We start from the raw sequence: 27,899 nt of genomic DNA, 5'->3' as shown, positions 1-27,899 counted from the left end.
CCATGGATGATGGATGGATGACGGATGATATGTTTCACGGATGACGGACGGGTTGGATGAGATTTTAAAAAGGCGGATGGATGACGGATGAGGCTTCACCCGACCCGAACCCGATCCATTGACATCCCTACATGCGATGATGTATACTGGGTTTTTGTTTATATGGGGTGAGAATTAAATGGCGCTTTTAGGTGACAAAAAATAACACGATGAAGATCAAAGAGGGGACTAATAAGTGCGACTTAGTAAGAAGAAAGAGCGAGAGAGTATTAATTTAGGCGGCCGAGTGTTGTATATTGGTGAAGTGTAGGGTAATTTACTTATTTATAATATACGAGGCCTACGCATTAATAATAATTAATTAGTCTTGCTTAAAATTGTCTCAATTTAAAACTTTTCATAGCCTCTTTTTGTTTCCACCTCTATTTTTATTTCGTACGTGAAATTCTTTATCGTTTTCACCTTTATTTAATCGTATGTAAAAATCGTCTTAAGACGATCTTAAACAAAAAATAACAATTATTAGGGAATTGTGTATATCCGCTCATGTTCAAAAAATTGTACTCAGTACATAGTTCAAAGTATATACTATTGAATTTTATTTTATTATATATGTATATACCGTGTATTTTGTGCACGGGTGTAAAACTAGTGAATTTGTAAGGGGGACATACGTGGGCTAGAAGCATGCTTTCACAAAACTTTACTCGTCTTAAAATCAGCTGATATGTATTTTTGACTGCATTCGCTTGCAACTCAATGAATGACCTCAAGAAGTGCAACACCCACTTGAACAACTAGTTTGTTCAAAGACAGTCCCATAATTATGCGCCCAAACCACCTCAAATACAAATATATGAAATACCGAAAGTACATCCCTATGACGAGTTATCTTATGTAGTGCCAGACACCGACATAATGACTGGAACAAGCATGAAATAAACAGATAAATCAAGTAGCCTTTAAACTGGCAACGTAAATGTGCTGTCCGCACCACAAATCATACACACCATCATGCATCACCATGCTATACCGACAGTCATCATTCCAAAAATGGAATTCGTCTCCAATAATACAAACGAGAATACTGATCTAGACAGGCGCACTTCATAGGATTTATAAGGTCAAACCCATACAACAAAAGCAAATATAACATCCGGGATCCAGCATTGACATGCTATAAACATCACATCCTTTGGAGTTAAAAAGGAAAAAAAAACGTGCGCAAGAAAGAACAGGCATTCTCCATTACTACTTACTAGCCTCGTGAATTAACGGGCTCTGTCTTTGAACACATCAAGACCCATCTCTGTAGGGTCAGTTGCCTGTAGCTCCACCTGAATACCATCCAGTTCCCTCTTGAACCTGTCTTTCGAGCTTGCATATATCATTTTGCTTCTCACCCTTGCGGTGTCCGGAGACCTTGATAAGATATACACACAGTTCAGTCAGAGACAAGACTATACAACAATAATAACATTACCACGTTATCTCAAGGACCCGTCTCACAAACGGTAAGAGACTAAGAAGGTTAGATGTATGCAACATCGCTCCTGTGTAAAGAGGTAACACAGAGAGTAAAGAAAAAACATTAGTGGTAGACCAAAAAATAATTATTTCGGCTCCCCTTGAATATCCGGTCATTATCATATGAAATTTAAAACTTGAAATTTTTCAACACGAAATTTGGGTTAAGTGAACAAAATATATCTGTTTCAACAGTCCCATATTAATAAAAATAGATATGCCCTTGCCCATAGTGAAAATTCAACCAAGAATCGCACTGAATGATTGCTTCTTTCACAACAACAAAAAAAACATGAAAGTATTTTGCATAATCCCAGCATAATTCAAAACCAAAGAATAGTGAGCCTTTGGATTCATTGGAAATGAAAACAGAAGTACTGTCAGAAACAAGTGATTTTTTTTTTCCCACATGATACAAGTGTAAATGTAAAAGTTTAAGTAAGTAGTGTCGTGTGTTTCACTCTTAGTCTCTAACCAAATTCTAACTTCTAGTTGGTATTGAAGGGAATGAACAAGTTAAAATTGCAAGCCATGAAATTGTAACAGTCAACATTTACCATGCAATGAAAAAGATTTTGCTTTTCTGGCAGTTCTCCTCTGTCACAAAATCGAAATCGAAAACAGCATAGCGACATTCATCAGCTGGAAGGGCAGCACTGAAGTCTTCATAGGTTTCAGTTGGCGACCCCACCTTTTCAACAATGACCTGCTTCTGATCCATCTCGATCTTAAACACAATAAACCGGTGTGAGCGCTTTGCCTTCAGCTCCAAAAAATTCAGCTTGCAATCATCATGCACAGCAATGCCAGACGCCGCATTGGCCTGTCAATCACGGAAAGCAAATATAACAATATCAAGCCTAAACTGCTACGGATAGCTAACAGAAGCACATTAGCACACCAGTTTAGCAGTATAGATTGTGCCCCATATTTTCACATCGTTATATAGCAGCCAGACAGTGCCATTCCGGACGTAACTAACCCTTCCACAACTCTATTGTCGCCGCACAAAGTCTAGCAGGACACAGTATGTTTAAGGCCTGAGATTTTGTAAGACAGCATACTGTATAGAATAACGACAACAACTTACAAACGCAAGGTACTGATAATCACAATCAAGGGTGTTCGATCCCTTATAGAACTAACTTCCCCAATGCCCAAGTAAACACAAAATAATTGGGAACTACGTCATCTAGAGACACTAGAAGCCCAACATCATTATTGAAGGTATATACAATCACTACATCCATCAAAAAGTTGAAGCCCCCCTTTTTGTTTCTTGTTAACTGAAATCATATTTGACGACCAAAATTTCGAAAAGTATATAAGCTTAAGGGTGTTGCCATGACAAATGGATGTTCCAACACCTGGCCCAATCACCCACGGCATGTCCTAATGGTTCATGTGATGCTTTGTGCATCCTAGCCCCACAGCGCTATTGCTCGCTGAAAGCGCACACTCCTTGCATCACTTTGTACGTGTAATGTATCACCTTTCCCTGTGATGCTCAGCCAAGACATGTTATATTCTCCAAGTGACAGATGTTTACCATGATTTTCACACTTACTGACATACCCACAACCCACCCAAGGCAAAGTAGCGCAAATTTTGGACATAATCACCTAAAAACTGTGTCTATATGATCCATCTAAAATCCAGTCAATAAACCAGCCAACCAATCGAGAATTTGGATTTCACATCACCTCACCCAATCTCAGATGATCAATTCGCCAACCCTTGAATTATACCACTCCAGCACTCCATACTATCAAATCAGTGACATACTCTCTTCGTCATATAATACCCCCCACAAAAAATAAAAAAGGTTAATGAAAGAGTCAAAAGTCTCGAGTCAATAAGGCCTTCTTAGGCCTAGTTTGGTTTCATTTAAGGGTCTTTTGTCGGAATAATGAGCTAGTCTTCCCGTCCCATTGGTTGTTGTGATTAACGGGTTTTTATGCATATATATATGGAGCATGGTTTTGAGAGGAGAGTTCGGAATCCCGAGCAAATGCCTCTAACCACACCCCGAAGCAAGCAATCAAGTGAAGACAGACTCCAAACGAGCTAGCATAGAAGTTGTCATCCCTTGGTGAACAAGCATGAAGGCGAAAATGGTGAAAGAAGCTTTACAAAATGAAGAATTTGGAGCGGAGATCAGTCCAGGACGCAGACTCTGCGCCGTTTGACGACGCAGCCTGCGTTGTCCTCAGCTTTTGAGAGTTGATCATCCATCTTAAACCATTTCGTGGAAGCCCAAATCAGGTTTAACCTAGAGGGGAGTGCAGCCATATATATAGTTCATGGTTTGAAGACCTAGTTGAACACATCATTATTGAATAATCTCAAACTTGTATGTTAAGGAAGAACTTGGTATTTTGGAGAAAAGTTGTAATCTTTGGTTAGATTTTGATGTCAATCTTTCCATTAATCTTAGATTCATCTATGGTTATAAAAGGCTAGACCTTTTGCTTGGTGTAATTTGGTAGACACTACTTTCCTTAAGCCTTGTAAGAATCTCTTAATCTTTCCTCAATAATTATTGCATATTCCTTGATATTCATGTTTATGTTGGATGTTATTGTGTTAAGAATGATCAACCTTGCATGTTAATCATCTTAATATTGCAATCCTTGTAGCAAGCTTCATCTTTATGAATTTGGTTTAAAGTTTGTATCTTGGTGAGTGGAATTTGCATGTTGATCCTTGGGTTAGTTGGATTAAGCCTCCTAAAGTATTAATCTTGACTTCTTTTGTTTGGAATTGATCTTAATGCTCTTGTGTGTAAGCCCTCTTGTGGTTTTCAATTGGGTGATCATATAGGTAGAATTAACTACTCTCACCATCTTATGAAAGTTGTTGAGTGATTGTTGAGGGAAGAAAAGAGAGGATATTTAAGCTTAGGAAGTAGTTGTTGAGCCTTGTTACACCAAGTTTCTCCAAGTTTCTCCCTTATATTGATTCTTGCATACTAGTTGTTCGTTGAATTGTCTGAATAAAAAAATCTCCATTTTTACTCTTTTTCATGTTGTTTCCAACCAAATGCTTTTTCCATCTATGTTTCAAGTTGAACATTGTGAATACCCATTTTTTGTGATTAGTTCAAATTGTTGAGTCTAAATTGTCATTAGTGTCATTAGATAAATTGTCGGTCGTCGTTATTACTAGACTCTACTAACTACTAACAATAATGGTAGTAAAATGGCAAGCTAGGATCGAACCCAAGGGAAGGACCTTTAACCCAAGGCAATTTATCTATCAAATTTTGGCGCCGTTGCCGGGGAAGGCAACGTAAGTAGAACTTGAGTTGTGATTTATTGATGCGGTCATCGATGACTTTAGCCCATCGCCTAGTACTCGATGGCTAGTTGTGTTTGCATGGTGTCATGGGTCGAGTAATAGTGACATGAACTTATTCCTTGTTTATCAAATAAAATGGGTGGAGGGAAATTAATAGCTATAGTTATGTTGTTGATTAAATGGGTGTAATTGTTGAAATAATTTAGCTAATTATTGTTCTTAAACTAGCTAATTAATCTAGGATTGTAAGAGACTCTTCAATCGTCTGTTTGGGGCTATTTAAAACCAATTTTGTTGGAATGAAAAGGCATCAAAGTTTTCACAAAAAAAATCACTGCAAACTTCTTGTAATTGTTGCGTGCAATTTCAGAGTTTTTCGAATTATTGTCTAAACGCGACTCTGACATAATTCCTTGAGTTCGAGTCAATAGGTTTTGGCTTGGTCTCGTAATTCGTCAAGCTATAGGTCTAGTTTGCCGAATATATCCGTTTCGTTAATTCCCTTTATCAAACACGTATCATTTATGCTTTGTTGTTCTTATTTCTTTGTTATTGTTAAAAGTAAGTGGTAGTTCTAATCCAACTTGTTTAGTATGAAGGTATATGCCTAGGTCTCAACACCAAGGTAGTGAGTTCAATTTAGAAGAAGAGGAAGGAACATACTCTTGGTTATTCTCAAATCCTTTCTATAATCGGCCTCAAAGGGAAGAACAAGGGAAGAACAAGTTGAAGAGGAGCATACCACACCCATTTTGGTTGAACCAATAGAAATCGAGTATCCACAAATGGCTAATGATACAAGAACCAACCGAGAACTCCGGGCTAGAAACTATGATACTCAACCCCTATGCATTGCCTACCCACCCATGGGGGCAAATGCAAACTTTGAGTTGAAGGGTTACTTTATCCACAATTTACCCAAGTTTCATGAGCATGCGGATATGACCCCAACCGTATCTCTCCGAGTTCCACATGATGTGTGAGGGTGCTATACCAAATGGTGTCACGGAAGACCAATTCAAATTGAGGGCTTTTCCATTCTCTTTGCTAGATGCGGCCAAGGATTGGCTATTCTACCTCCCACCGGGTACAATTCGCACTTGGAAGACCATGAAATCGGCATTTCTTGAAAAGTTTTACCCCGATTCCCGACACAACCATGCAAAGAAGGCCATACTTCTCCGGAACAAGATCCAAGTGAAAGTTTGTACGAGTATTGGGAAAGGTTCAAATGCTTGGTTGCCCAATGTCCCTACCACGGGCTAAGTGGTGACGACCTACTAGTGAACTTTTGTGACGGTCTTACTCAACAAGACCAAAGAATGGTGAATGCCGCTACGGGAGGAGGGGTTGACTGTGGCGGAAGCAAATGAAATTATAGAGAGGCTAGCAGCAAGCACAAGGAGCTACGGGAGAGGAAGTTGGGGGTCAAAGACTCTAAACACCCTCCTCCTCCAACCAAAAACTTGAGAAGACCGCGGATGATCTTACCAAATTGGTAGCTCACTTGATGGGGAACAATCAAAGTGTGGGTGGAGTATAAGGATTGAATGCGGAGTGCAATTTTTGCCAAGGTTCACACCCGGTTGAGTTTTGTCCTATTATTGAAGAACAAGGGATAGGCTATGAGAATGTGAGTGCCATGAGGCATGGTAACTATAATTCTAGAAACCCTACAGGGGGTGGGTACTACAAATACGATCCAAGTGGAAACACTTCCAACATCGGCAAGAGACAATTCAAACTAGAGGTGGCAATCGGGTCAGTCGGGCCGGGTTTGGGTCGGGTCACGTCGGGTCGGGTCATATCGGGTCAGCATACCCTTTCGGGTCGAGCCGGGTCGGGTCGTTATCGGGTCGGGTCATTCGGGTCAAATGAAGTGTCGGGTCGAGTCGGGTTTGGGTCGGGTCATTATCGGGTCCGGTAACTTAATCGCATTACTATAATTTTTTACCATTAAATTTAGTTTTTAACCTATTATTTGGTTTAATTAATTCATTACTAAGTCAAACATATCAATCTAAACACAAAATCACTTTCATTTTAATCAAAATTAAGCTTAATAATTGCCGGGTCATCAATTTAATCGGGTCAGTATCGGGTCGGGTCAATATCGGGTCGGGTCTGGGTCGGGTTCGGGTCGCTGATAATCGGGTTGTGTCGGGTTACGGGTCGTCATCGAGTCGGGTCGGGTCGGTTTCGGGTCGCAAAATTTTCGGGTTCGGGTCGAGTAGGGTTTGCTCGGGTTCAGGTCGGGTCAGACTTGCCAGCTCTAATCCAAACCTTAGTGGGGTGGGGGTGGGGGGGGGGGGGGGAATACTTCAAAGAGTTTCCAAAATGGGCAATTCAACCATTTAAGAAACCAAAATTCACAAGGTCCAAACCCGAACTACCAAAGGAACCAAAATTTTCAACAAGGGAAGGGGGGATCTTCCCAAATTGGGAATCAAGGTCCTAAGGCAAAGAGTTTCCAAAATGGGCAATTCAACCATTTAAGAAACCAAAATTCACAAGGTCCAAACCCGAACTACCAAAGGAACCAAAATTTTCAACAAGGGAAGGGGGGATCTTCCCAAATTGGGAATCAAGGTCCTAAGGCAACAACAAAAATTGTCATTGATAAAGATTACATCGATGATGTAGTAGAAGTATCGAGAAAGAGTGATAGCATTATGAGCATTAAGCTTGTAGTCAAGGATGAGGTGGTGACTGTTATAAGTGCTTACGCACTTCAAGTAGGTTTGGATGCTTCTTTTTGACGAGCCTTCTGGGAAGATTTGGAAGAGGTTGTAGAACGAGTCCCTATTGGAGAGAAATTGATCATTGGTGGTGACCTCAATGGGCATGTGGGTACTAGTCGAGTTGGCTTCGAGAACATTCATGGGGGTTTTGGGTTCGGGGAGAGAAATGAAGCAGGAAGTGACATATTAGATTTTGCTTTGGCATATGACTTGGGTGTAATGAACACTTGGTTTGAGAAAAGACACTCTCATTTGGTGACTTATAGAAGTGGAGGAAATGCTAGTCAAATTGACTTCCTTTTGGTAAGGAATATGTGGAGGAAAGAGTACACCGATTGCAAGGTCATACCCGGGGAAAGTGCAGCAAAACAACATAGACTAGTGGTTCTTGATTTTCGGGGTAAGAGACTTGAGGAAGAGAAAGATAATCGGTGAGGCACGGATCAAGTGGTGGAAGCTACAAGGGGGAAACCAACAAGCGTTTTTGGATAAGGTTGGAAGTAGCGATATTTGGTCGGATTGCGAGGAGAAAGATATTGATGCAACGTGGGATAAATTGGAGCATGTTGTACAGGATTTGGCGAGGGAGGTGTTAGGGGAATCTAAAGGGAATAGACCATCAAGTAAGGACACATCTTGGTGGAACGATGTGGTGAGACAAGCGATAAAGACTAAACGTGAATGCTATAAGGTTATGAGGAAATGCATGAGTGATGAGAACTTTGAAAAGTACAAGGAGGCTAGACGAGCCGCTAAAAAGGCCGTACGGGATGCGAGGGCAAAAGTTAACCAAGAAGTGTATACCAGGTTGGACACGAGAGAAGGAGAGAAGGATATCTATAAACTGGCTCGCATAAGAGACAGAAAGACGAGATAATGGGAGAGTTAGGTGTGTGAAAGATATGGACGACAAGGTTCTGGTTCAGGATAACGAAATAAAAGCTAGATGGAGTTCTTACTTTGATACTTTATTCAATGGACATCAGGAACAAGGTTTTGGGGATGTAGAGGTAACACCAAGCATGGTTAATCGGGAATTTGTGCGTAGAATACAAAAGAGCGAAGTTAGAAAGGCGTTAAGGAAGATGGGGTCAAAGAAAGCAGAGGGACCGGGTGGTATACCCATAAAAGTTTAGAGGTGCTTCGGGGAGAAAGGGATCGAATGGGTAACCATGCTCTTCAACAAGATTTGGAGAAGCAACAAGATGCCATCGGCTTAGAGGAGAAGCACTCTTGTCCCTTTGTACAAGAACAAAGGTGATGTTCAAGAGTGTTCCAATTATCGGGGAATTAAACTTATGAGTCATACGATGAAGTTATGGGAGCGGGTAATTGAGCAAAGGCTTAGGAGGTGTGTAGACATCTCGGATAACCAATTTGGATTTATGCCCGGGAGATCAACTATGGATGCGATTTTTATCATGAGACAGTTGATGGAATACCATCGGGACAAGAAGGACTTACATATGGTTTTTATTGACTTAGAAAAGGCATATGATAGGGTACCAAGAGAAGTACTTTGGTGGGCTTTGGCGAGAAAGGGTGTGTCGCGAAAATATATTGACCTCATAAAGGACATGTATGAGGGGGCTAGTGAAGTGTTCGCACTAATGTTAGGAGAACGGAAGAATTTCCTATTACCATCGGGGTGCATCAAGGTTCCGCACTTAGTCCTTTTCTCTTTGCTATAGTTATGGATGAGTTGACAAAGGATATTCAGGACGACATCCCTTAGTGTGTGATGTTTGCGGGTGATATTGTGTTGATTGATGAGACAAAAGACGAGGTGGAGAGAAAGTTGGAATTGTGGAGGCAGACTTTTGAGACTCGTGGGTTTAGGCTGAGCAGGAGTAAGACTGAGTAGTTCACTAAGGTGGCGGGGTTGAGATCGACAGAGGCGGGGAGTATTATTTTCGATGGGAAGGTTGTTGAGGGTTCGGATTTCTTCAGATATCTAGGATCTATTATTCAAAAAGATGGGGAGTTAGACGGAGATGTGGCTCACATAATTAAAGCGGGATGGTTGAAATGAAAGAGTGCTGCAGGATTTCTATGCGATAAAGATATTCCCCAAAGATTAAAGGGAAATTTTTTCGCACGGCAATTAGGCCTGCCTTACTTTACGGCTCCGAGTGTTGGGCCGTGAAGCATTGTCACATTCAAAAGATGAGTGTGGCGGAGATGCGCATGTTCAGGTGAATGTGCGGACATACAAGGAAAGATCGGTTAAGGAATGAGGTGATTAGGGAAAAGGTAAAAGTGGCGCCAATAGAGGACAAGATGATGGAAAACCGACTAAGATGGTTTGGCCATGTGAGAAGGAGACCTATGAACGCACCAGTTAGGAGGCTGGAGACTTGGAGAACAGATAGGTCCCTAGAGGTAGAGGAAGACCGAGACAGACATGGTTGAGAGTGATAGAGCATGATATGAGAATTCTGAGGCTTGAGGAGAGTATGGTGACGGAGAGGGCACAATGGAGGGAAAGGATACATGTGGATTTTTAGTATTTGATGTTTTTGACATATTTAGTGTTTTTTTTATTTAATTTGAAGAAATTAAATTATTTATTCTTCTCTCCTTTATTGCACTTTTTTACCAACCACTTTCTTATAGATTTTACTTGGTTCATTTCGGATCCTTAATTCTATTTCCGTTTTTAAAAATCGTTCTAATCTTTTCTCTCGATTTAAATTTTAAGTTTTTATAAAAGAAATCCGGAATTCGATTTTAAAACCCCTAAGTTTACCTTGACGTTCCATTACATTTTCGTTCTTCCCTTTTGTTTTTCATCTTCTCTTTTTTATTCGCATTTTGAGGCGTGCGTTCACCCATGGACGGTTCGAAAGGATGATTCATGTCAGCCGACCCCAAATCATTTTGGGATTAAGCCTCTGATGTTGATGTTGTTGTTGTTGAGGAGGTCCCTCATCTGACTAAAGAAATGTTGAAAATTCTTGTTAAAGGGCAAGCCGAAACAACAAGGAGGTTTGACAAAATGGATGCCGATAAACTCTGAAGTGATGCAAGGGTCAAGAATCTTGAAATTCAACTTGGCCAAATTTCGCAAGAGATTGCCAAGAGCAACCAAAAGAACTCCTCTTCAATCCCTTCCACAACATTCCCTCCAAGGGAAAATGCAAGTGCCAGGACTTTGAGAAAAGGGAGGACCTTAGAATCTCCCCCAAAGGAAAAGAGAAAGGCAAAGTCAAATGAGAGGGTTATTCACATTGAGGTACAAGAGGAAGAAGAGATTGTGGTTGATAAAGAGAAACCGTCATCATCCAAAGCTAGTGGAGAAGAATTGAAGAGTCCGTTAAGCATGGACAAAGGAGAGAAAGAAAGCAACAACACCAATTATCATGTTGAAGAGATCGTGAGAGAACATGTCGTGGAGGTACCTTTTCCTCATGCTCTCACACATTCTAAGAGGTTTGAAAGGGATGAGGATTTCTACGAAACCTTTAGGAAGTGTGAAGTAAACATTCCCCTACTCAATCTTTTGAAAGGTGTTCCGAGGTATGCAAAGTTTCTCAAGGAACTTTGTACGCCTAGGAGAAACAAGGGGAAGGGCACCCAAAAAGTAAGGGTAAGTGAACATGTCTACGCCATATTTAAAAAATCACTTCCCAAAAAGTGTGGCGATCCGGGGATGTTCACTATACCATGCTCAATTGAAGAGAAGAGTTTCACCCATGCTATGTTAGATCTAGGTGCGTCAATTAATGTCATGCCCTATACTCTTTACGAGACCTGGGACTTCCACCTTTGAACAAGACCCTTGTTGATCGCTCAAACATTTACCCTAAGGGGATGGTGGAGGATGTGTTAGCAGAGGTGGACCATTTAACTTTCCCGGCCGACTTCTATGTCCTTGACATGGAAGTCTACTCGAGGGCCACCCCGATTCTCTTAGGGAGGCCTTTTATGAAAACCTCTAAGACAAAGATTGACGTGTCTAATGGGAACCTCACTATGGAATTTGACGGAAAGAAACTCACATAGAACATCTATGATGTAATGAGACAACCTAACGACTCACATTCATGCTATTTCTTGAACATAATCGAGCCAATTGTCACCCAAGTGTATAATTTGTGTCAAAGAGACCCTCTTGAGGTTGCCCTCACTAACGATTTGGACCAAGAAGGTTTGCGTGTAGTGTTATCTCATGATGTGCAGGAGTATTCCAAAAACTTGGACAAGGAAGAAAGTCTTGAAGATGGGGAGGAAATAACCAAAGGAGAAAATGAAGATGCACGATCCAGGCTGCTGCGTCATACAACGCAGCCTACGCCCCCTCACGCAGCGTGCGTCCTCCCCGGGTCTCAGCTGAAATGTTAGCTTATCAAGAGCATAAATTTCCTACATCCTTCCTCCCCTTAGAAGCCAACCTTGAGCGACCATTACCCTCCACCATCAAACCACCTAAACATGAACCAAAACCTCTTCCAAATCACCTTAAGTATATATTCTTGGGAGAAAACAATACCCATCCATTGATTATCTCAAACCAACTCAAGGAGGAGCAAGAGGAGAGGTTAGTGACCATGTTGAAAGACCATAGGGAAGCTTTAGGGTGGAGCATTGCCGATATGAAAGGGATAAGTCCCAAGTACTTGCATGCACAAGATTCGGTTGGTCAATCCGCCCATGATGGAGGTGGTTAAAGAGGAAGTCATCAAGCTACTTCAAATGGGAATCATCAACCCCATTAATGATTCCCAATGGGTAAGTCCTACTCAAGTTGTACCGAAAAACGGCGGGGTGACGGTAGTCAAGAATACCCAAGGGGCATTGATTCCCACTCGTTTAAAACGGGATGGCGGGTATGTATTAACTATCACCGTCTCAACAAAGTCACTTTAAAGGACCATTTTCCCCTACCCTTTCTAGATCAAATGCTAGAAAGGTTGGGTGGAAAAGAGTATTATTGTTTTTTGGACGGGTACTCCGGATATTTTCAAATCCCTATCCATCCGGAGGACCAATCCAAAACAACTTTCACTTGCCTTTTTGGCACATATGCTTACCGTCGCATGCCTAACGGATTGTGCAACGCACCGGGTACTTTCCAACGTTGCATGATGAGCATCTTCTCCGACTATGTGGAGCGCATATTAGAAGTCTTCATGGATGATTTCACCGTCCATGGAGACTCTTTTGAGTCGTGTCTAAACCACCTAGCTATGGTCCTAACACGTGTATAGACTCTCACCTCATACTAAAATCCGAGAAGTGTCATTTAATGGTGAGTAGTGGAATCGTGCTAGGACACATAGTGTCGAAAAGAGGGATTGAGGTGGATACGGCAAAAGTGGATGTGATTAAAAGCTTGCCGTATCCATCTAATACTCGAGACATTAGGTCGTTTTTGGGACACGCCGGCTTCTATAGAAGGTTTATAAGGGACTTTTCAAAAATTGTTAACTCCTTGTGCAAGCTCTTGCACAAAGATGCGGAGTTTTTGTTTGATGATAATTGTAGGAAAGCGTTCGACTTATTGAAGGAAAGCCTTGTATCGGCTCCAATCATCCAAGCACCAAGGTGGGAACGTCCCTTTGAAATCATGACGGATGCAAGCGATTTTGCCATTGGGGCCGTGGTTGGCCAAAAAGAAGAAAAAGCTTCCTATGTCATCCAATATGCCTCCTCCCTTCTCAACGATGCTCAAAAGAATTACACCACAACCGAGAAGGAATTCTTGGCGGTGGTATATGCCCTTGAGAAGTTTTGCTCTTACTTATTGGGGGTCAAAGTGATCGTGTACACCAACCACAAAGCCATTACTCAACTTGTGGAACCGAGGCTTATGCGATGGGTCCTCCTCTTAAGTGAATTCGACATTGAAATAAGGGAGAAGAAAGGGTTGGCAAATGTTGTGGCCGATCACCTTAGTCGGCTACATCTTAATGAGCAACAAATGCAAAGGATGGGTGTTGTAGATGGAAGTTTGCCTCATAAATCCTTTTATGCTTGGAGGATGACGGAACCTTGGTATGCAACTTGGTGAATTACATGGTGACTAAGAAGTTCCCTACTTATTTGTCATCAAGTCAAAGGAACAAGATTAAAGCCGATGCCCGGTTCTACATATGGGATGACCCCTATTTATGGAAAATGTGCCAAGACCAAGTTATCCGCTGTTGTGTGCCGGATGTGGAAATACCACCTATTCTCAAACATTGTCATGAATATGCATGCGGAGGTCACTTTGGACCCCAAAGGACGGCGAGGACAATACTTGAGTGTGAGTTCTATTGGCCAAACATTTTCAAGGATGCCCACATCTTCACAAAGACTTGTGATAAGTGCCAAAGGGTTGGGAACATATCAAGGAGGAATGAAATGCCTCAACCCATGCTCTACTTAGAAATCTTTGATGTGTGGGGAGTAGATTTTATGGGGCCATTCCTCAAATCAAAAGGCTATCTCTACATTCTTTTAGCGGTGGACTATGTCTCGAAATGGGTAGAAGCCATACCAACCCGAAATGATGACGCGAGAACCGTTTCCAGCTTTGTACAAAGCCACATATTTTCATGATTTGGGTACCCGAGAGCATTGATAAGTGACCGAGTAACTCACTTTTGCAACCGAATTATGGAGGGATTACTCAAGAAGTACGGGGTCATACATAAAGTCTCCACCACTTACCACCCTCCAATCGGGAAATCAAGGGGATCCTAGAGAAAATGGTGGATCCCGATAGAAAAGATTGGAGTCAAAGGTTGAACGACGCTCTTTGGGCATATCGCACCGCTTACAAGACCCCGATTGGCATGTCCCCGTACCGACTCATCTATGGCAAGGCATGCCACCTCCCCTTGGAAGTAGAGCATAAGGCTTATTGGGCAATCAAGTATTTCAATCAAAGCCTAGATGATGCGGGCCTTCATAGGAAGCTACAACTTCAAGAGATTAAGGAAATCCGTCTTGATTCTTACGACAATGCCGCCATATACAAGGAGAAAGCAAGAATATGGCATGACCGGATGATAAGTCGTAGGGAGTTCAAGGAAGGTAGCAAAGTCCTTGTCTTCCAAAATCGGCTAAAACTGTTCGCCGGAAAGTTAAGATCAAGATGGTGCGGACCATACATTGTGAGGAAGGTCCATTCTCATGGAGCGGTTGAGGTTGAAAATCCAAGTTCGGGGAAGATGATAAAAGTGAATGGACAACGGCTCAAAGCTTATCATGATGGAATGGAAACACAAATGGTCGAAGAAATCACCATGGAAGACCCCATTTATCAAGCATGATGAAATGAAGCACTAAGTCGAGCCATTGGCGTTAAAAATACGGCAACCTTTGTAAATACACTCTCCTTAGCGTAGAATTTACCGCTTTCCTAGCTAGAAAATACATTCATGTCATTTAAATTACATGTCATTTCATTCCTTGTTAACAATGGTTTGCATCAAATTCTTTAAGTTACTAATACTCTTGTGAAGGTTTGATAAAAGCGTTTTGCATGGGAAAACGTGATGACAAGGGAGATACGGAATTTGTGGAGTATGAGGGACAGCTTAAATGTAGGGGAGTAACAATTTTCTCAAGAAAAAGGAGCATAATTATCAAAGCTAGACGCAAGCCGGCAATCCCAAACGCAGCCTGCGTCAAAACAACGCAGCCTGCGTCATCCTGCATGCAAGCCTCCTGCGTCATTGCGTCATCCTGGGCAGGCTATGAATGATGTTGCGTCATCCTGGGCAGGCTATGATGCAGGCATGTGTCATTGTCATCCTGTGTCATCCTGCATCGCCGTCGGGTTTGTGCAAGTTTGTGCTCTTAATCAAACACTCCCACCCCTATCCTTCCATCCCCAATCTTCATCAAATCTCCACAAATCATCACCACTAATCACCCTCCCTTTGCACAAATTCATCAAATTTGTGATTACCACCACAAAATACCTCCCATACAACCATTTTGACAGATTTTGCCCCAATTCAATCAAGAACCCTAATTCAAGAATCGTCAAATTCAAGGTTTCAAACGGGATTTCAAGGTTCTAGGAGGGTTTTGCAAGGATTATTCGACAACTAGTGACAAGCTTTGTGTGGATTCGGGAAGGTATAACCATACTCTCCCCTCTTAGTTTTTACACATTTGTTTTGTCTCAAAATTAATAGTTTTTGGACTCATATTTCGTTTTTGCTACTGTTGTTGAGCTTATATCATTGTTGTGGCAAAAAAATTTCTGGGTGAGGTAGAGGAAATCATCAAACACAAGTTTTTAAGTTGTTGCTAAGTAGTTCTTTTGAGTGGTTTTTGTTGTGCTATTTCTTTCAAGCAAGGTATAATATGGCTCCTAAGTTTTTTAGAGGGAAAGCTAAGGGTAAGAGGCAAGCGGCGGAGGAAGTTGATTCGGATGTCGAGGAAGTGTTCGTGGGACATGAGAGCATGACCGCCGCTTAATTGAAAATTTGGAACAAGTTCTTTGCCCCGAAACCACAAAATGTTGTCACCACCAAATTCCTACGCCCGGCTACATTGAAAAAACTTGGCCTCTATGACACCACCTTCTCCTTACTTGCTAAGGTGGGACTAGAGGCCTACCTTCATGAAGATACTTGGGACAACACTTACCGATCCTACACCTACGAATTCCTCACAACCTTAACCGAGCTTGATGTGGATGACAATGCCGACCGTGCCTGTAAGTTTAGAATCCACGAGAAATGGTATGAGTGCACCCTTTCAGAAGTAAGGGAGATCTTGAAAATTACCAAAAAACCGGAACCAATCATGGCAAGAAAACGCACCGCCGAGGAATTTTGGAATGCACTAACGAATCGAACCTCTACCACCAAAGATGACAAAATTTCTGCCCTCACCCCTCCGAATAATAGCCCGTCTCCTTATCACCCTTTTCACGGCCGTTGGAGAACCTACAAAGGTTAGTGAAGCGGTCAAGCTTTATTTGTGGACCATGCTCCCCGAGGGAGTGGGTATTCCGGATTGGGCTAAGTTGTTCATGGATGCATGCTTGCATCACAAATTGAAGCAATCCGGTGGGAACATTCATAACGGTGGACTTGTGACCTTCTTTGTCCGGCATTTCCATGGCCAAATCCCGGAAAGCCAAGCCGTCGGCGAATCTAGGGGAATTTGTTATTACAACGAATTTGCCCTTTAAGAATGCAACATGTTTCGAATTCTTCCAACAGTGGAACTTTCGGGTCATTGGTTGGGAAATAATGGTTTGTTTTATCTTCGATTGCCTCCTCCCATGCCTCTTCCTAGAGGACCCACGGCTCGCCATTTCTATTGCCACAAAGATCCAAATATTGCAAGTGAGCAAGAACAAGGGCCAAGGAGGAGTGTATCAAGGACTGAAGTGAGGCCAAGGAGGGAGAGTGAGAGGAGGAAGAGAGGGAAATAGAAAGGATTGAGGAGCCTACTTTCCAACAACCGGGTGTGTACTCTACTTTTGTGCACGATACTCCTATGCATGAAGCTGGGGTTTCCACTACTCCACCTTTGGAACCTTGGCAACATCAAATGTACAAGTATTTTGAGGACACCCGGGGAACTTTGCAAGCTATTAGTGGGAGGGTTGAGACCTCGCACACTTGGCAACAACAACATCGGCCAAGATTGGAGAGCTTAGAACAATGGAAAAATGCTTTTGATGATCACAAACGGTTGGGGGATGAAGCCGAAGCGGCCCAAATGAGAATGCTTGAGGGAATTGCCAAAAGACAAGAAGAATCCCTTGCTTGGCAACAAGTAGTCAAGCAATGGGAAGCTAATCAAGCCTTGTGGAAAGCTCAAAATGAATGGCGAGAGCAAGTGAGGCAACAATTCGAAGTCCAAAATGAAAGGCACCATCAATACATTGAGGACTCCTATCAAGATACTCAAACACAAGAGGATTCCTTTGGCATCATCCGAGGCCTTTTTGGCATGACACTCCACCAAAACGATCCCAACTACCAACCCACCATTAATGAGCAACAAGTTGAAGAAGGCTATGCTAGAGCAAGAAGGGTAAAAGAAGCAAGGGAGAGGAGAAGAAGGAACCAAGGGACATATGAGCAAGGAGGTGGCTCGGGTCCCAACAACAATTAAAGGTGAGAGGTGATGGTACTCCTCCACATTGAGGACAATGTGTGGTTTAAGTGTGTGGGAGTGAAATGGTTGTAATATATGTACAATACTTAGTTTTTGATGCTTGAAAAAAAAAAACGAAAATCCCGGCTAGGTGAAAACCCACAAGGGTGGGCGCCTAAGGCAAGATTGGGAAGGTGGCCGAGGACGGGATGAAAACCCGAAAGGGCATCCCGGGCAAAATGAAAAAAAGAGAAGCAAGCCACCATGAGAGGAAAGGAAAGCTAAGGTGAAAACCCGAAAGGGCACCTTAGGCAAAATGAGGGATTTTCAACAAAAATATCGAAAAATTGAAAAAATGAAACACCAAAAAGATAGAGGGATAAGAAGGGAGTGATAAGGAGGGTCTTAAAAGAAGGTTAGATTAGGATTTAATTTCTTTTTGAGTCACAAAAATTTATTCTAAATTGGTGGTTTTTGCATTGGCTACTTGTGTTGTTGATTCTTGTAGGTGTGTGGCCAACCAAGTAGCATGATCCTACTTTGCATGGAGTGATAAGGGGTGATATAAGTGGAGTAATGTGATGCTTGAGGAGGTTGTCTAGGCCACTTTGCTATCACCTTGGGATAAGGTGAGAGTGGCCATCTCTTGCTTGGTGATATAAGAAGGGTGGAGTTGGAATGAGTGGGAGTTGGAGGTGTGTTGTGTCTTTGTATGAGGGAGATATAAGGAGGAAGTGTGAGGGAAGAGCGAGTGTCAAAACCTTGAGTCTAGATTTTCCTTTAATTGGTGGATTGTTTATGAGGGAGACATAAGATGGATGTGGTAAGGGAAGAGTGATCATTCACCCCTAGAGTGCCTTGAGTTTTACTCGGGACGAGCAAAAGTCTAAGTGTGAGGGAGTTTGATAGAGTCAAAAGTGTCGAGTCAATAAGGCCTTCTTAGGCCTAGTTTGGTTTCATTTAAGTGTCTTTTGTCGGAATAATGAGCTAGTCTTCCCGTCCCATTGGTTGTTGTGATTAACGGGTTTTAATGCATATATGGAGCATGGTTTTGAGAGGAGAGTTCGGAATCCCGAGCAAGTGCCTCTAGCCACACCCTGAAGCAAGCAATCAAGTGAAGACGGACTCCAAACGAGCTAGCATAGAAGTTGTCATCCCTTGGTGAACAAGCATGAAGGCCAAAATGATGAAAGAAGCTTTACAAGATGAAGAATTTGGAGCAGAGATCAGTCCAGGAAGCAACCTCTGTTGACGCAGCTTGCGCCGTTTGACGCAAGCCTACGGTGGATGACGCAACCTGCATTCTCCTCAGCCTTTGAGAGTTGATCATCCATCTTAAACCATTTCGTGGAAGCCCAAATCGGGTTTAACCTAGAGGGGAGTGCAGCCATATATATAGTTCATGGTTTGAAGACCTAGTTGAACACATCATTATTGAATAATCTCAAACTTGTATGTTAAGGAAGAACTTGGTATTTTGGAGAAAAGCTGTAATCTTTGGTTAAATTTTGATGTCAATCTTTCCATTAATCTTAGATTCATCTATGGTTATGGAAGGCTAGACCTTTTGCTTGGTGTAATTTGGTAGACACAACTTTCCTTAAGCCTTGTAAGAATCTCTTAATCTTTCCTCAATAATTATTGCATATTCCTTGATATTCATGTTTATGTTCGGATGTTATTGTGTTAGGAATGATCAACCTTGCATGTTAATCATCTTACTATTGCAATCCTTGTAGCAAGCTTGCATCTTTATGAATTTGGTTTAAAGTTTGTATCTTTGTGAGTGGAATTTGCATGTTGTTGATCCTTGGGTTAGTTGGATTAAGCCTCCTAAAGGATTAATCTTGACTTCTTTTGTTTGGAATTGATCTTAACGCTCTTGTGTGTAAGCCATCTTGTGGTTTTCAATTGGGTAATCATATAGGTAGAATTAACTACTCTAGCTTAGGAGCAAGTAATCACCATCTTATGAAAGTTGTTAGAGTGATTGTTAAGGGAAGAAAAGAGAGGATCTTTAAGCTTAGGAAGTAGTTGTTGAGGCTTGTTACACCAAGTTTCACCCTTACATTGATTCTTGCATACTAGTTGTTTGTTTTTTTTTTTGACAAAGGTGTACTACTTCTTATACATAAACAAAATTTACAAGAAACCGCTAACATACCAGTTTTGATTACAATCTAGGAAAAACTGAACACGATTAAAACTATTAGAAACAGCTATCGGGACTAGAGGCATGTCGCTTTTGTAAAGCAACTGTAGAAGATTTTCATTCCGATTTCGAACAAAGATCGATTGGAGTCTACTATAGGAGGCATAAGTCATAGCCTCCGAGAGCTATGATGGTAGCTTGAAGACGAGAGTTAGAAACGGTCCACAACAATCATGAAGAACAAGATCATTGTAGCAGATTTGAAAGGAACAAGTCGACATCTTTTTGTTGAAAGCAAAAACAATATCGACACTGATGGTAAGGTTCTGTAAACGAGAGAAAGAGGGGCAAAAACGATTGTTTTGAAGGTGCAAGAAACGATCTCGTAGCTGGAACAGAAAGCAAGCTCAAGCTGCGTAAAAGCCGATCGGCCTCATGTATAATCGGCGGGGTTGACAGGGAGAGCTCGAAAAAGTACATTATTTCTGTGATTCCAAATAGCAAAAAGAAGAAGGGTAAAGTGCATTTTTGCGCCAGTAGCTTCCGCATCAGTGCGAGTTAAATATCTCAAGAAATTTTGGAACCACCGATGAAAAGGGACATTGGATGCAGAATCCGTTCGAAGTCCAAGGTGACTAGCAAACCAAACTCTTTTAGTGACTTCACAATCTCGGAAAAGGTGTCCCATAGATTCGGAATTCAAATGGCAAAAACAACACTCAGGGTTAATAACCAAACCTCGTCGAATTAGCACATCCGAAGTAGGTAAAATTTGATGAGCCATTTTCCAAAGGAAAATCTTAATGTGAGGTTGACATGGAAGTTTCCAAAGTAAATCCCACTGGAAGCCGGAACAAAGGCGTGAACGGAAGAAGAAGACAAAGAACATTTTTCCGAAGGAAGGAGTAACGGAACGAGATGAGTATCTTCCATCTTCCGTGGACTTCCAATAAATATAGTCATCCATAGGTTGATGAGGAAGTTCCAGGGAACAAATAGCTTATTTGAAAATTTATTAAAGAGTGGAAAATAACTTTCGTATTCCAGTGAGTCGAGTCTAGCAGAAGATCATCAAAGGTTACAGATTGAGGTTGCCTCTGAGCCTTGAAAATAGGTTTATTACCAAGAATCCAAGCGTCAGATTTAAGGTCAATAGATTTTCCATTTCCAAATTTCCATGCAATTCCATCCCGAAGTAAAAAAGATGTCTTGATAACGCCTTTCCAGGCATAAGACGCTGCTGAATATTGTGATTTGTTGCGGGGTATAGGAAAATCCTTCTTGTATTTGGATCGAATAACTTTTGAAAAAAGCAAAGACGGCATATGATGAGATCGCCAGAAATTTTTAGCCAACAGTGCTTGACTAACAATTGTTTTGGATCGAATAACTAGTTGTTTGTTGAATTGTCTCAATAGGAAAATCTCCATATTTATTCTTTTTCATGTTGTTTCCAACCAAATGCTTTTTCCACCTATGTTTCCTACAAGTTGAACATTGTGAATACCCATTGATTGTGATTAGTTTAAATTATTGAGTCTAAATTGTCATTAGTATCTTAATTAGTAAAGAGGAGTCTTAGTTAGTGATTGTTGGTCAATAGTTTACAATTCGAGTCTTAGTTAAAGGTCCTTTCCTTACCCTAGCTTGCCATTTTACTACCATTATTGTTAGTAGTTAGTAGAGTCTAGTTAGGTCTATAAATTGTTAATTTGATAGTTAATTCTAGTAATAACGACGACCGGCAATTTATCTATCAGTAAACAAATGATTGGGACGAATGATTGGGACGGAGGGAGTACGATTTTTTAACTGCCCATGTATTGTCCAAATTCATCCCTGAATCACCAACTATATTACTCAATAATCAAACACAATTCTGATCTAATATTAACTGACATCGAATACTTAATTACGTGATAGTACATGGACGTAATGAGCAAACCCTAGAGTAACAGTAACAATCTCAAAATCAAAATTATTAGTACTTCATGTTCCATATCAATCATTTACATATTAAATCAAATCAAATCCTTGATTAAACGCAATAACCACATGATCCACAACTTCCTAGGGTTAAAAACACAATTACCGCAAATCACAGTAAAAATATACAGAATTACAAACAAATATGAAATTAACCATTCTATAAACCGCGATTTACCATGAATTTTACAAATAGCTCAATCACACATACTAATAAAGCTAAACTAGATCCAAACCCTAATTAAACTAAATTTCCCCAAATTAAAATCGATTAAAAAGAAATTCAGTAAAAATACAAGTATAAACACATAAAACAGGACAGTACAAACAAATAGATGGGTAAAAAAGGTTAGATTACCATGGTGAGAAGGTAAATGGAGTGATCGGAGATGACAGTGTATCGAAAATGGAGGAGAGATAAAATTTAGGAGAGAGAAAATTGAAAGATGAGGACTGCGTAGTGCGTACAATTCAAGTCCAAGCATGAAACAACACAAATAGGTGTCTTGTTGCACTTTTTTTACGTCTCCTTTATTATTTTTTAATTTAACTATTGTTTTGCAGCCTCAAGGCGCGGTTCCACCTGATCGTGTGAACGTTCTTCCGTTTACTTAAGGTTTACTGTTAGTGTAGTTAGCTTCTAAGGATGAAACACCTTGCTATTGTTAGAAAGATTAGTTATTTATACATTTTAGACATTGCGCCTCTAGCAGCTATTGATTTGTAAAAAACGTAATTGTCAAAAGCTAATTAGTTTTAAGTCTTTCTGATTTATAAAGTGCAACCTTAATATTAGGCGTCATCGTTAATCCTAAAAAAACAGTTCCAAAAAGTGCGCCAAAATTTGCCAAGGCGGACTTTGAAACGTCTTGCTTTTTAGTTCGGACAAACTTGTTGCAAAGACCCACTCTAGTTTTTGTGTTCTAGAAAGAGTGTTGTGGGGATGACACTGTACATACTGAGATGGGTTTTAATTTCGTCTTGATATACTCAAGGTAGTTTCCCGTTCTGCGAGATCACAAAACGTATGCATAAATTGTAAGCGTTCAATTTTTTTAAAAAGTGAGGTATGAGGTCTCTTATAATATAATCCACTTATTATGGGCTTGTAGTTGGTCTTGGTAGATAGCAAACATACAAGGTACTATGTATAGTAATGTTGTTACCTGCACAGTCATGTCATACAAGTTCGATGCTTCCATTTGTACAAGCTTTTCTGAATTGGTAGTGGCTGCTGTTAGAGTGTATTTTCCAGATGCATCTGCTGCTTCAAATGTCGTTCTCATTCTGTATATGCAAACCAGAGTATAGTCAATAAGCCATAATAGTTTTGTTTATAGTGTTGTTAGTTGGTTGTTTGTGTGTGTAGGGGGGGTAATCTACATTGTTGAATTATTACCGTGGAATTGAGATGACATTTGCTGTTAAACATGAAGCACATGTATATCTGAGAGCCCTTAGGTTGGTTCTTTGCTTGTGCCGCAAAAGCTACAACCAAGGTACAGGTGTACATCGTATTTGTTGAAATTGTTCAGCTTAACGTGCAACCAGTGGGATTCCTCTTGTAAAGTGTTGTAAGCCTGTAGTTTGTACCAATTCTTAATCAATACTTTCTATCTATTCGTGTTTGTGAGAGAAATGCTAATATTAGTAAAATAAATACCTTTCAAAAGCGGTATTGATATCTTGTGTACACTCATGGGGTTGGTGATGAGTGTTGATGTCATAAAGTATGGTTGTTGCATTTAATAGTGTGTTTCGGTGTAATATGTAGGTAACATTTTTATGGAACTTACATTCTTTTGGAGAAGATTTTCAATTGTTGTTATCTTGCGTGTGAGCGTTGGATGGCGGCACTCGAAGATCTGTTGTCTCTTTGCATTAAGCATGTGTTCGTTTTCCTTAGCCCTGTATTAATGTAAATAGATGTATATATATAGCAAGTAAATATATCATATAGTCATCCAAATCATTCAATGCGTACTTACCAAGTCTTAAGTGAGTCGGCTTTTTCTACTTGTGGATTTAAGATAATGAACGATGCATGAGTTGTTATGAGTGAGAAGCCTGCAATATATGAATTCATAATTTGTTGTAAGTAAGTTTCAATATTTTTTGTTGCTATATACTTACGTGTCAAGTTTCAGATTGAACCTTTCTGGTATGAGGGCATTAGAGCTGTAAAGCCAACTACTGGAAAGGTTGCTGCAACAGAGTGTAATGCTGCACATTCTTGTATGGCTAAGTCTGTCCAAGCTGTTATCATCATCACCTGCTGATGACTACATGTAGGAAGAGACGTTTGTAAAGTTTTGACTTTGTATAGGCCTTTGTATACATAGTTTGGTATCATCAATTAAAAGTTTACCTGTGATCAACAATTACAACCTCACAAGCATCTGAGGTTCTACAGTTGTAGTTAATATTGTTGCAACGTCGGTCCACATATATAAGAACTCCTAAGACATCTGGGATTGTAGATATAGTTAAATGGCGGATTGGGTGTTTGTATTATCCTGTTTATTCTTTTTTTCTTTCACATATTATTGTATGTGTATTATTAGTTGGAACAGGTTTGTATATTTAATGGTACTGTAACTTACCGTAGCGAACATCGAGGGATACTACTCTAGGGATAGTTCCAATTAACACATAATTAGGCATATTAGGAACTTCTAGTTCGGGCACACGTTGGATAATCGTGTCGATGTTGAAATCTATTTCATAAATTTGATTTCCGAACTTCCCGAAAGTTGTCTGTACGTATTGGTTCGACTCTAGCGTTAGCAATGTCGTATTCGTTGCCTTCTTGCATAATATCCTCAAATGCTTCTAAGGATTCATTGAAGAGGTAGGTCTTCATAATAGTACACGCACGGATAGGAATGTTTCCTATTCATCGTAGTTGGATGTGGTTAAGTTAAAGTACCTATGAGTATGCATTACATGAAAGCTTTGATTTTAGAACCCTTGCTTCTGATTAGGTAAATCTAGGGACAATTGGTCATGCACAGGGAAAATGTAAAGGACCAACAATTAAACGCAATTTTGTTCAAATTTGTCTGACAAAGATAACAAAGTATAAGTTTTAAGAGGATGCAGTTCAACAAAATAATAACCAAAAAATATAATTCAGGCAATATTTTAATTTGATTTTTAGACGTTTAGCAAACAATTGCTTATAGTTTAGCGATCAAGGATAGTTTTGTTAATCAGGAAACCTTGTTAAATTATCTGAAATTTACCTCGTCATCTTGGAAGGTGATTTCTTGGTACTCTAAGGGGCTTCCAGGTGTTGCTGAACGCACATTTGTTATATCAATGACCCGTGCTTTAATAGTGTACGGACCGGTTGTGCAGAGAGTTCCTTAATGTGTTTCCTCAAAGGTCTCATAATGATCGCTTTGTTTGATATTGAGCAATATCTTGGTATGAATCCTTTGATGTACGGATCAATATATAGCACATATAATGTAGATACTATTCAGCTATGTCTAGTAAAAAAAAGTGGAAAAGTTTAGATGGATTTTAGATTCAGTATTTTTGCAATAAACTACGTAAAAGTTTGTTTGTGACTGACTGCTAGCGTTATCAATTTGATTTGAAGAATAACAGGGAAAAAATGTATGTACCTTGGATAAATTGGAGCAAGATGTTTAAGACTGCCTCTACAATATGTGGTTAGATCTTTGAATTTGATGATAGTGCTTTTATGTTTTTTTTTTGGGTGGGGGTGTGGGTGTGTAGTATGTGGTGAGCTGAGAACAATATTTGAGCTTTTATGTTTAGTAAACGAGATTAGAATCTATATTATTGTTTTTTCTTTTGTTGTTGTAGAACATTGTAATATCGTACTATGTAATATGTAATATGTTTAATCTTTTTTTAATACTGTTTAATGCATTATTTATGTTGTATGTATGTGTGTTCTATAAGGTCTAATCATACACTCTTTAGATATTGTGGAGAATATTATCTTTTGAGTTGTACATTTCTTTTGCTTAATTCAGGGGATTGTGTTTTGAAGGTAAGATATATAGTTTGTCTCCAACGATGGTTAGGTTAGATGTACAAAATCGTCAATCGAATCATTTGGTTTGTGCAGTGTCAAATGTTTTAATTATTTTTGGTGCCATTGTTTCTGTTTTCTTACTTTTTTTTTTTTTTCTTGTCTGGCTACAATGCTAACTTTCTTCTGCCTGTTTGTAAAGCGTATGAATGTATACCAGTGAAAGGGCATACCAATTTAGAAAGTTCGTCAAATGTTTTTGTTGGGGCGTTCGTTCGTAAAGTAAATTACACGTTAAATGAAACCATTATTTTCATAGGGCTTATCTATGAAATTTCAGCTTGTAATTATTAGGCATAGATGATTATTTAAGTGGAACAATATACATGATTAATTCATAAAAGAAACTTGGACTGGATCGTTAATTAGTTACTTAAACACAATATTTTTTTTTGATTTTGACATTTTTCGGAAGCATAGGTTCAAAATAATACATTTAACCCCAAAAGCATAAATCAAAATGCTTTTGGTCGGAACACAATGCTATGTATGCAAAAGTGTTCCCAAAATGTTAGAGGCGCCCTATAGCCTCTACACAACCATTTCGTTTTCTAGAAATGGATAGGAGGGGTACTGTCAAGGTTTTATAAGTAGAGCAGGCAGTCTTAGTTACTATTTACATATATGCTGCAGACGTACAGCTTGGAAGTGTTAGAATCTCGGACTATCGGGTTCGGTGAAATTGAGCTGGTGTTTTTCTTTTTCTTAGTAGGCGATCCAGAACCCTGCTTGGTAGTGTTGCGCTTTGGAGTGCCTGCCGGGGTTTCGGAGTGCATGAAGCGACTTTTTCGACTTTGGGTGTTTTTAAAGAATGGGGTTGTGGGAATGGAAAGCGCTTTAGTCGTATTAGTAGAGACATCAGGTGGATCAGTAATTTCATTATCGTCAGTTTCAGTAGGAGCTTCAGACTGCAACTGGATGTTTTCAGGACTTGTAACGACTGACGCAGGAAGCTTTCGTAATGTAGTATAGTCGGAAGTCACTGCAATATCAACCAGGGTTAGGTTTGTAGAGGCCTGTCCTGTTTCTTCAAATTGTAATTTTCTGGCTACTGATGCTGGCTGATCTGAACTGACCATGATCGGTACAGTATTTGAACTGTGATCTCTGTTTTGATCGTCCGTGTTTGCTTCTGATTGTTCTGACGCATCTCTGTGTTGCGATGGAACTGCAACAATTTTACGAAGAGCCCATTGCAAAATATTGTTTCTTGATAGCGCAATCTTTGGTGAAACTTCAATTACCAAGGGCCCAGTCTTTAAAGGTTCACAAGCTTTCGTGAAGGTTATACTGTCATTCTGAAAGAGAGGACAATAGCTCAACTTAGATATTACAAATAGGACATTTTCTTGAATTGAATCTTTAATGTTTTTTAAAGTAAGCATTTATGTTTTATGATGTTTTGATGTTAATTGAATCGGGCATTTGAACCACCTACTTGTTTATCCGATTTAGTCGCTTTACCACAATGGCACATGGTATTTTTTTGATATTCAAAATGTTTGTTACAGTTTTGTTTGAGAAGACATAACTAAAGTTGTAATTTTTGGGTCCTAAATGGTGTTGTTCATTTGTCTGCTATTCACGTTTAGAGGTCAGCTGGTATGAATGTCAGATACTGCTCTGTGGTGTTATAAGTGCAGACACTATTTAAATGCGATAACGTACTGTATGTTTCATATGGAATATATCTGCAGCCGACATCTGGAACATTGCAACTGCATCTGTTGTGAATGCTGTTATTTCTATCTGTCCAGTTCCGTCTGAGACTTCACAATTGAATGTAATCCTGCGTTTAAATTGTATAAGTTACTAATATAGAAGAGTCTGATCATTAAACACTTTGAGTGTGTCATTTACAGGAAATGTGCATGTAGTCTACCTTGGTTCTGACAGCACTCCTTCTTTAGTGCATGTTTCACATTTGAAAGATTCTCCAGATGCATAGTCAGTACGTTTACCACAGTTTGAACAGCCTAAGTACGCATTAATCTTCTGCAGGTCTGGTTTTGGCACTGTGATGTTCAATTTGTACTTCTCGTCCTGAAGCGTCTTGCTTGCCTGT

At 40.1% G+C, this 27,899-nt stretch overlaps 1 protein-coding gene across 1 annotated transcript; it reads right to left on the bottom strand.

Annotated features, from left to right (window-relative positions):
- Positions 1 to 939: 939 nt before the first annotated feature.
- LOC141628819 (actin-depolymerizing factor 2) lies at positions 940 to 22,270 on the bottom strand. The gene is made up of 3 exons (XM_074441917.1): positions 22,124 to 22,270; positions 2,085 to 2,350; positions 940 to 1,422 (listed from the first exon to the last, which is right to left on the bottom strand). Exons 1-3 carry the CDS (start codon positions 22,124 to 22,126, stop codon positions 1,272 to 1,274), a joined length of 420 nt encoding a protein of 139 aa, XP_074298018.1. The 5' UTR covers positions 22,127 to 22,270; the 3' UTR covers positions 940 to 1,271.
- Positions 22,271 to 27,899: the final 5,629 nt, after the last annotated feature.

The sequence above is a fragment of the Silene latifolia genome, chromosome Y (genome assembly GCF_048544455.1).
Source record: "Silene latifolia isolate original U9 population chromosome Y, ASM4854445v1, whole genome shotgun sequence".
NCBI classification, from domain to species: Eukaryota; Viridiplantae; Streptophyta; class Magnoliopsida; order Caryophyllales; family Caryophyllaceae; genus Silene; species Silene latifolia.
This window is presented reverse-complemented; position numbering and strand designations above follow the sequence as displayed.